Genomic DNA, 10,389 nt, shown 5'->3' with positions numbered 1-10,389 from the left:
GACTGGCTTGAAGGAACTTGGAAGAAGAAGCAGACAAAATATGTTTTAGAAATAATATTAGATATTCATTTCAATGTATTCTTTTTAATTTTTATTTATTTATTTGAAGTATAGTAGATTTACAAAATTGTGTTAGTTTTGGGAGTACAGCAAAGTGATTCAGATATATATATGTATATGTGTATATATATATATATATATATATATATATATATATATATATATTCCTTTTCAGATTCTTTTCCATTACAGTTTGTTACAAGATATTGAACTTAGTTCCCTGTGCTATACAGTAGGACCTTATTCATGTCAACGTATTCTATGGATTATATGATCATGTATATGTGGGACTTGAAGTAGCCTCACTTTGCCCTCTCCTCAAAGACAGGGAGCTTGTCTAGCTCACCTTTGTTTGTCCAGCACCTCACACAGAATCAGGCGCCCCAGAGGCGCTCGGGAAACACTGGAGGGGGGAGGGCGGAAAGGGAGGGAGGAACTCGCCCTTGGGAAACACCCCTTTTTCGGCAGCGGTTCCCAAGCCCCGGACCTCTGACCTCCCACCAGCAGGGGGCAAGAGAGCGTCCCCGCGCGCCGCGAAAGGGCGGAGCTGGGCGGAGCGTCCGAAGCCCCAGCGAGCGCAGCCGTGCAACCTCTTTTCTGTGCACAGCGGAAATAGGTGGATCTCTTTCCGTGCCTAGCGCAGCCATGGTAAGGCAGCTTCTTTGCGAGCTCTTGGGACCGATCAGTCTCCATCCTCCAAGGACTGGGGCTACCCGGGGCTGCGGGGCTCCCGCAGCGGGTGATCGGGCGGAGGCGAAGGGAGAGCGGCTGGTGGGGTGGGCCCAGGCGGGCTCGAGGGCTAGGGCGAACACCGGCTGTCGGCGGTGGGCGGTTGGGGGATGATCGGTTCGGCTGGCGGGAAGGCCTCGGTCTCCCGGCCGGCCACACCCGGTCACGCATCATGCGGCCCTGGGAGGAGCGTCTTGCTTCCCAGGCCGGAGCCCCGAGTGGGCCCAGAGGACAGACGTCGGGCCCGGGGAGGGTGGAGAGTTTTTCCGTCGTGTTTTTGGCACGACCTGACTTTACGTAGCGTGGCCAGTAAGCCTCTGTATACGGCATTAAAAAGGCTTCCTTCTGCATTTTAAGGTGAAAAGTGATCTCACCTTTAGAGTTTGAGTAAGCCATTGTTGGCACGTGGTTGTGCTGAGGTCAGATTAAGTCTCGCATCTAACACTTTAAAACCTGACATATTTCGAGAAATTTTCTGTTTGATAAGTAGTAGCACAGATTGTGGTCAGTTTCTGTTGCTGGCTGGCTGTGTGCCAGGAGGTCCAACCCCTGGCTATTTCACCAGCATGTCCTAGTAAAAACAGCCTCTAGAAGCATACGCACTTTTAAGTGGTAACATAAATAATTAGTAACAGGAAACACTGTTCTGAAAGACAGTTAACGTTCTCTGTACAATGAGAAGGCTGGTTGCAGTTTGTGAAACCTACAGTATTTTGCTGTATACTATGTATCCATTTGCTTCTCTGCCTTTAATCACGGCCCTGTGCTTTTTACATTGTCCACATTTTGCTGAAGAGGAGACAGATGCTGGTCTTTAGAGAATAGTTGTAGCTGTGTAAACTGTTCTTGAAAAGGCCTGAAACTGTTTAACAGTATTAAAACCGAAAACTCCTTCAGGCTCGTGGTCCCAAGAAGCACCTGAAGCGCGTAGCAGCTCCAAAGCATTGGATGCTGGATAAACTGACTGGTGTGTTTGTAAGTATCATCATATTGTAAGCATGTATTTTTATGTTGTAAGTATCTTTTTTTTTTACAGTTTTTTTTTAGATGTTGGGGGTAGGAGTTTATTAATTTATTTTTGCTGTGTTGGGTCTTTGTTTCTGTGCGAGGGCTTCCCCTAGTTGTGGCAAGCGGGGACCACTCTTCATCGCGGTGCGCGGGCCTCTCACTATCGCGGCCTCTCTTGTTGCGGAGCACAGGCTCCAGACGCGCAGGCTCAGCAGTTGTGGCTCACGGGCCTAGTTGCTCCGCGGCACGTGGGATCTTCCCAGACCAGGGCTCGAACCCGTGTCCCCTGCATTAGCAGGCAGATTCTCAACCACTGTGCCACCAGGGAAGCCCTATGTTGTAAGTATCTTAAGAGACGTGTCTTTTACAGTTTTATCGAGATATGATTGATGTATTTAAGGGACACACTTTATACTGCTCCTTTAAGTGTCGGGCATCCCTGATTACTGTATCCTGTTACTCATTTCTTAAGGGCCCTGTGCTATCTAGCTGTGCCCCACCTCTTACCTAATAATTCTGTGCCTCATTTCTTCCACATACCACATGGATGCAGGACCTCAAATGTTCTTAACGGGCCTGGTCCTCTGAAAGGAAAATGCTGTAAAACTTTAAAGGTCTGGAATAGTTTTGCACACTTTGAATACCTCTTGTTTACCCCAGTGGGGGGGGGGGGCGGGTGATAGTCTGGTGAATCTCAGGACTTCAGAGGTAGTTTGAGCGAATCCCACCAATAGTTTAAGATAACTTTTTTTTTCTGCACTGTGTCTTCGTGGCTGTGCGTGGGCTTTTTCTAGTTGCGGCGAGTGGGGACTACTCTTGGTTGCAGTGCGTGGGCTTCTCATTGCGGTGGTCTCTCTTGTTGCGGAGCACGGGCTCCAGGCGCGCGGGCCCAATAGTTGTGGCTTGCGGGCTCCAGAGCACAGGCCCAGCAGCTGTGGTGCATGGGCCCAGTTGCTCCACAGCACATGGGATCCTTCCGGGCCAGGACTCGAACCCGTGTCCCCCGCGTTGGCAGGCGGACTCTCAACCACTGCGCCACCATGGAAGCCCTAAGATAACTTTTAAAATCATTTTACAGGCTCCTCGTCCATCTACCGGTCCCCACAAGCTGAGGGAATGTCTCCCCCTAATTATTTTCCTAAGGAACAGACTTAAATATGCCCTAACAGGAGATGAAGTAAAGAAGATCTGCATGCAGCGTTTCATTAAGATTGATGGCAAGGTCCGCACTGATATAACCTACCCTGCTGGTTTTATGGGTAAGTGGTTAGTGGTGGGCACTTGGTGGTGCTCCTTGATTTTTTTTATCTCCCTCTCTAAAGTTACCAGCAGGCTTTTTCAGTCTCAGAAATAAAGCATGACTTTCCCTCTGAAGAGTTTTACTTCCATATTGTAGGGCTGCAAATCATAAATCATTTCTCAAAACCAAATTTCAATTTACTTCAGATTTTACGAGTCATAAAAACAGGATTTTGAAACATTAAAGATTAGCTAGCCATCATTGATCTTAGGAATCCTTGTTAATATTCGAAATGGGAAGCATATGGGGTTTTTTTTTCCCTTATAGTATGGTTATTGTTCAGCATGGGGGTACTGGGGGTCACTATAGTAACCTTAGTTATTACCATTTGATATCAGATGTCATCAGCATTGACAAGACTGGAGAGAATTTTCGTCTGATCTATGACACCAAGGGTCGCTTTGCTGTTCATCGTATTACACCTGAGGAGGCCAAGGTGAGTGTTGCAAGCAGGCTGGGCCTTCGTTTAGTAAAAGTACTTGATGCTGAGTTACAGCCTGAATTAAGTACATGGGCCGATCCATTGTGGTGAGGTAGGTAGATTAGAATTACTCATAATCTTATACCTGGAAACAGCCAGTCAAGTTAACATCCTCAACAGAGTGTTTGCTTGTTTGTTTGTTTGTTTTTTGCGGTACAAGGGCCTCTCCCATTGCGGAGCACAGGCTCCGGATGCGCAGGCTCAGCGGCCATGGCTCACTGGGCCCAGCCGCTCGGCGGCATGTGGGATCTTACCAGACCGGGGCACGAACCCCTGTCCCCTGCATCGGCAGGCGGACTCTCAACCACTGCGCCACCAGGGAAGCCCCAACAGAGTGCTTTTTATGGCAGAAATGAATTCTAGCTGAGCAGTGACTTCTGGTTGCCTTTTTTTGAGGCAAGGAGAGTGATTCCTAGGAATGTTTGAGTATCTGAAGTATGGGTCCTTTAAGGATAAAGGGCCAGAAAACCAATATCTAGTTCAATCCTATTGGCCCTTTGTCTAGCTTTACTCTGGGGAGGGGAAAGGTATTAGTGGAGGGGACCAATAACCCTCGGGGCACTAGTTTGAGATAACTCAAAAAAGGTTACAGACATTGATTATTTAATCCAGTTTGTTGCCATGGTTTTATGCAAAAGTTCATGGCTTCTTGAATTATTGGCTGTAAGTGAAGGTTAATTCAATTGGATGAATCAGCTAATTTCCTTAGCTACCTTGTTACCAGCAGGCTGGAGGGCACATCCATTGGCATCAAGGTGATTTGATTTACTTAAAGGATGTCTTGGGGAGTGAAATGCTTTGTGAAATTGTTGATTAGATGAACTGGTAATACAATTGCAGTTTGTGAGACAAAACTCAATTGTGACGTAGAAGGAGCCATTAAGAGGCACTTGTTAGCTGTCTGGGTGAGTTGGAGGGAAGAATTCAGATGCCCCTTGAGACTTAAACGACCTGGGGAAGGGGAGGTGATTTGCATTGGAGCGGGGAGGAAATGGTGGTGATCATCCCTCCACCTGGGAGTTTGAGGTTGTGAGGCCTTAAGTGCTTTGAACTTTTAACCTTGGGGGTGATGCAGTACTACAGAGGAAATACATAATAAGAAATAGGAAGGCTAGCCTAGAAGGGGGCAGTGTGCAAGATGAATTTATGGCGGAGTGGGAAGAAAAGTCAGGGACCCCATTATTCAGCTGCAGCTCAGGAAACAGGCTGTTCTGTGTGGGGGCTGGTACCTTCAGCTGCTGGTTGCATCTTTAAGCTGGTGATTTGTGGCTTTGAAAGAACTTGTTTTTTGTGCTCTGGAGCATAGTGCATATGAGCTAGACTAATGTGGGTAACCCATGTGTTTCAGTATAAGCTATGCAAAGTGAGAAAGATCTTTGTGGGGACAAAAGGAATCCCTCATCTGGTGACCCATGATGCTCGCACCATCCGCTACCCTGATCCCCTCATCAAGGTGAATGACACCATTCAGATTGATTTGGAGACTGGCAAGATTACTGATTTCATCAAATTTGACACTGGTAAGCAGGCTATGCTACATAGGCATTCTCTTTAAAGGCCAGGCATAAGAGCTGTTCTTTACTTTTACTTTTAAGTTAATTTAATCAAGCCCTATGACTCGCGCAGGGCCTGGGTACAGGGTTTTGTTTGGCGTTTTAGGGGCTCGAGGTGATTCTGATGTGCACCTAGTTAGCAACCAAAGCTAGATGTCTTTTGTTAATGTAGTAACGGATTGGGAAGGAGGCAACTCTTATTTTTAAGAATGTTCAGAGAATCTGTAAAACCCTTATGGTGTCTCGTTTCGGCATGGCTTGTGGTGGCGATGAGGGTTAGAGAGAGGAACATGTTCTGAACTGTGGGGAGGGAAGTCAGCTAAGAATGTTTTCAGTGGGGAGTCGGGAGAAGCTGTGAACAGGTAACTGCTCCACTGCCCAGGTGTATGGTATTTTTACCTCAGGGATCCAAGTGCTTAGAATATCCTGTGTGGCAGAGATGAGGTCTTGTATAACATGTTCTCAGGCCTGCTCCAGATCTCAAAAGCCTCCCCATCCATGGAAGTGGCTTGAGGGCTGGGCAGGGAAGTCTAACAAAAAAGCGGAACAAACTTAATTGAGATAACAGCCCTTTGTAATGCTGTCATCCCCCAAATCTGTTCACAACAGTAGCAGAGAATTGTGCCTTGGAGGAACAGCAGTAGTCCAGGCAAGACATGGTAAGGACCTAGTGAGGTGGGTGCAATGGAGTTTATTACATTTATTAGCTGTGCAGGAAGGATAGAGCAAATCTTAAAAGAGGGCCCTGAGAGTTCTAGCTTGGGTAACAGATCCATAGAAGTGAATTCAACTGGGACAAAAAGATTAACTTTGACTTTGTTGCAGACCTGTCTCTGTCTTTCGCTACACAGGGCATGGTTCCTTGTTCTGAGCAGGTTGTCTGTTCCTTCCTGCCTAGGTAACCTGTGCATGGTGACTGGAGGTGCTAACCTGGGAAGAATTGGTGTGATCACTAACCGGGAGAGACATCCTGGTTCTTTTGATGTAGTTCATGTGAAAGATGCCAACGGCAATAGCTTTGCCACCCGGCTCTCCAACATTTTCGTTATTGGCAAAGTAAGTCTGGGTCTCTCTGTCTTCTGCCTAGTCCAGAGAAACCTGTACAATGCAAGTACTGGCTGGGATTGCAGTGCCTGGCTCCTGCTGGCTCTGCTGAACCTAGTATAAAGCCACCTCTGGGATAGGGCTCACAACAGGGCTGAGGCAGATCTGTGCATTTTCAGTGTCAGAGAATCAGTGGCGGACCAGTTCACACCTGGGTTGGTGGAAAGTGCCAGTAATGGGATGAATATGCCTTATAGTTAGGTTCTTTAATTTGTGCCTGTGTTGGGGTGGGGGTGTGCTTTTTGAAACTAATGCTTGGCTTTGGGCACTATTTCAGTACTTCCGAGACTAATTATGGAGGGTATTGTAGTTTGCATCTACAGATACGGGCAACAAGTTTAAAGTGGGTATTTCTGATAAACCAGCATCAAAGTGTCTTAAGACTGCCTGACTGTTGCTGAGTGTTTTCACAGACAGGCTTCTCTGTTCCTCTAGATGGGAAGACAAATGTAGCATGTGCCAACCTGTTGATGGTGTGTAGCAGGTTTTGATTCTCCTTGTTTTCTCCTCCAGGGCAACAAACCATGGATCTCTCTTCCTCGTGGAAAGGGTATCCGCCTTACCATTGCTGAGGAGAGAGACAAGAGACTGGCAGCCAAACAGAGCAGTGGATAAAATGATCTCTAAATGACGCGATTGGGAAAGTCTTTGTACTTAGAAATCGTGCTACATAATTAAAAACCTCTTTAGTGTTTGTTGTGGTTTGGGTTTGGGTTTGTTCGTTTGCTTTGATTTACATTTTCCTTTCTACTTTATAACATGAAAAGTAGATTGAATTTTCAGGCAGGCTTGGGCATTCTGGAATGTGAATCTGTGTCTCCTATAGGCTGGACCTGGGTGGTGGTGGGAGGGAGAACACATCAAACTTGGCAAAGAAGAAGCAGCAAGTAACCCGAAGAATGGAGAGAGCCAGGGAAGCCCATAAGGCCAAGCTCCCTTACTTGGCTGAGACCTCATTTACCCTGTTCTCTTAGCCTTTTTTTAAGAAATGACTGCCCTCTTTGGTCTTCATTGCACTACCCATACACAAGCCTGGCTCATCTGTTTTTCCCACATCTGTGTCCAGCTTTGGATACAGGTCATTATAGAGTTATGGGCTCTTGATGTTGCAAAGCAATGCACTTGCTTGGACTTAGTCCTCTATCATTCTCCAGCTGCCACAGCACTCAGTCCTCAGTTGCATTCCTCTGCAAAACCATGTTTGCTTGCCAGTCTCAGGAGGTGCCCCTGCTGCAAGGGGCCAGCTGTTTAGATCTGTTCCTCATTTTAAGCCCTGGGTCTCTTACAAGAGTGTCAATTACCCTGCAGTGTGATAACGACCAGCTCTCCTTCCTGTTTACAATGTGCGTCTTCCAGCTGAGAACCAAAGCCACCTTGGCCGCCTTTAGCAGGGCTTTTCAATCTTCATACTCTTGGGCCAGATAACTTGTGGGTGGCTGCCCTGTATATTGTGGGATGTTGAGCAGCATTTCTGGCCTCTACCCACCAGATGTTAACAGCATGCCCTTCTGTTCTTCCCTGTTGTGATAACCAGAAACTGACTTGAGCCATAGCCAGATCCCCCATGGGAGCAAAATTGCCCTGTGTTAAGAACCACTGCTTTCTAGATCTCACCATCACCTTCATTTAACATCTTACTGCAGACCACTTAATCTCCCTTGCCCCTCATGGCAGGATTTGGAGTGAAAAACAGTTGTTTTGGATGTCTTCCTCCATCTGAGGTATGATGAACCTGTGAAGTCATTGCATATTTAACTGGGCATGTCTAATGGTCATCTCTGGTGTCCAGGCCTCTGGTCCAGTGGATGAGGAAGCCTGTTGAGCTGTGGCTTCAGACAGCGTCTCCACTCCTGGCTGCGTCCTGGGCTTGGAGTCAAGCAGTGTAATACTGGTCTTGCCAAAGAACTGAGCAACATACAAACTAGTCAGCAAAAGTAGTATGCATGCCCAGGTGTCTCCCAAGCCCAGGTTTGACCCCACAGGGCATCTCTGCCTTCCATATTGCAGACTAAAGCACAATTGGCTGGGGCCACGGCACTGCTGCTTAAGCAGGAGAAAGGGAATTTCTGCAGAACTGGGTCCAGCCAAGTCCAGTGGCAGAGGGGTGTGGAAGTGCCACACATTATTTCAGCCTAATTCTCTTGCCAGGAGTGGAGCTTATCGAGAAACGAGGGGCCAGATCAGAAGTACTCTTTATGGTGCCCCTTGAGAAACAGGCAGGGAAGACTGAAAGGCTAGAGGGCAGGGGTCACTGAATGCTGGTGGATTCTTTTACACTTTCTAGGTTTGTCCTGAGTCTCAGCAGATGATGGAAATGATTTGAATTTTAGCTAAGGAACCAAAGCAAATATGGGGGATGAAAGGCCTCCAAGTTGGTTTTTTCCACAAGTGCAGTGGTTTCCTAGACGCTGACTGGCCAGCCATCTTTTCCAAATGCAGAATTGGTGTATTTGGCTGCATTCTCTTCATATCACCAGAATTTTTTAAACATTTTAAGTTTATTTTGGTTATTTGTTAAGCTAGCATGAGGATGTTTTTTTTAAGCAACTAGTCCCAATGTGGGGGAAGATTTCCATCCTCATACCAAGTTGTATCGGTGGACTTAGCAAAAGCAGCCTGTATCATTAGAATGAGCTCCAGTTTCCAAATATATGGCTTGAGTCTTTGTAGGCTTAAGAAGGCTTCCAATTTGATTCATCAAATCTTAGAACTAGAGGGAATCTTAGAGATCATCTCAGCAGAAAGGCAGACAAATGGTCCCAAGATAAAACTGACTGAAGCAAGCAGAACTTTATTGGGTTTGGTTTACTTCCCTTGTGCCTTTAGCAGACTGGGCCTCATGCTCCACTCAGGGCAGCACAACACAGATTTGAATGAGAACGAGAATACAAAAAGCTAGGACTTGTGTAGAACCTTATAGCTCTACAAGAGCCCTCTTGATTCTTTGAGATCCGAATCCTGTGTTGTTTCTAAACCAGATGTTAAAGAAGGGCCATATCCACCCCTCTGCCCCCTGACCCATGCCAATCAGCTCTATACAAAGTCTTTGCCATCTCATTTCACGGCAAATGCCGTCTTACCAGCTACTCAAGTCAAACACTTTGGACTTGTCCTTGAGTCTACTCCTTTTCTAATGTTCCACACATAATTTTTATTAGAAAATTCTGTTGGTTCTACCTTCAAAATATATCCAGAGTCCACATTGGGTGATATTTAGGAATTACTGGTCATTTTTTACATGATAATCATAAAGAGTCCTTATCTTTCTGTGACACATAATGAAGGGTTTGCAGAAGAAATGACAAGCAATCTGGAATTTGCTTTAAAATAATATTGTGGGTGAGGAATATCAATGAAACAGTATTGACCATGTACTGATAATGTTGAAGCTGGGTGATGAGTACATGGGGTTCATTACACCAGTCACAACACTTCTGTATATGTTTCTTTTTTTCTTTTTCTTCTTTTTCTTTTTTTTGATTGTATCCGATCTTCACTGCTGTTCACGGGCTTTCTCTGGCTGCAGCAAGCAGGGGCTACTCTTCATTGTGGAGCATGGGCTTCTCATTGCGGTGGCTTCTCTTGTTGCGGAGCACGGGCTTCAGTAGTTGCAGCACGTGGGCTCAGTAGTTGTGGGGCATGGGCTTAGTTGCTCCACAGCATGTGGGATCTTCCCAGACCAGGGATTTATCTTTGGTTGTGTTGGGTCTTTGTTGCTGCGTGCGGGCTTTCTCTAGTTGCAGTGAGTGGGGGCTACTCTTCGTTGCGGTGCACGGGCTTCTCATTGCGGTGGCTTCTCTTGTAGCAGAGCACGGGCTCTAGTCGCGCAGGCTTCAGTAGTTGTGGCTCACAGGCTCAGTAGTTGTGGCTCACGCGTTTAGTTGCTCCACAGCATGTGGGATCTTCCCGGACCAGGGCTCAAACCTGCGTCCCCTGCATTGGCAGGCAGATTCTTAACCACTGCACCACCAGGGCAGTCCCCTCTGTATCCCCTCTGTATATGTTTGACATTTTTCACAATAAACTTTTAAAGGGACAACAAAATGGTAAGGTGTCTGCCCTCCCCTGGCTCCCAAACAATATCAGACCACTTCTTATCACCTGCATTGCTACTACCCTGGTCTGAGCCACCAACGACTCTGGCCTACATTATA

General features: G+C 46.6%; 1 protein-coding gene across 1 annotated transcript; it reads left to right on the top strand.

The window, feature by feature from the left end:
• Window positions 1–1,692: 1,692 nt before the first annotated feature.
• Window positions 1,693–6,929, top strand: RPS4X (ribosomal protein S4 X-linked). The gene is made up of 6 exons (XM_079727234.1): window positions 1,693–1,764; window positions 2,876–3,056; window positions 3,436–3,533; window positions 4,927–5,098; window positions 6,030–6,187; window positions 6,749–6,929. Exons 1-6 carry the CDS (start codon window positions 1,738–1,740, stop codon window positions 6,848–6,850), a joined length of 738 nt encoding a protein of 245 aa, XP_079583360.1. The 5' UTR covers window positions 1,693–1,737; the 3' UTR covers window positions 6,851–6,929.
• Window positions 6,930–10,389: the final 3,460 nt, after the last annotated feature.

Source organism: Hyperoodon ampullatus (genome assembly GCF_949752795.1).
Source record: "Hyperoodon ampullatus genome assembly, chromosome: X".
NCBI lineage: Eukaryota > Metazoa > Chordata > Mammalia > Artiodactyla > Ziphiidae > Hyperoodon > Hyperoodon ampullatus.
Note: the sequence above shows the minus strand (reverse complement) of the source record. Positions and strands in the feature narration are given on the sequence as shown.

Coding starts and splice junctions, on each gene's coding strand:
- RPS4X (XM_079727234.1), top strand. CDS start 1,738: ATGCTGGATAAACTGACTGGTGTGTTT. Junction 3,057..3,435: donor CTACCCTGCTGGTTTTATGG/GTAAGTGGTTAG, acceptor ATTTGATATCAG/ATGTCATCAGCATTGACAAG. Junction 6,188..6,748: donor ACATTTTCGTTATTGGCAAA/GTAAGTCTGGGT, acceptor TTTCTCCTCCAG/GGCAACAAACCATGGATCTC.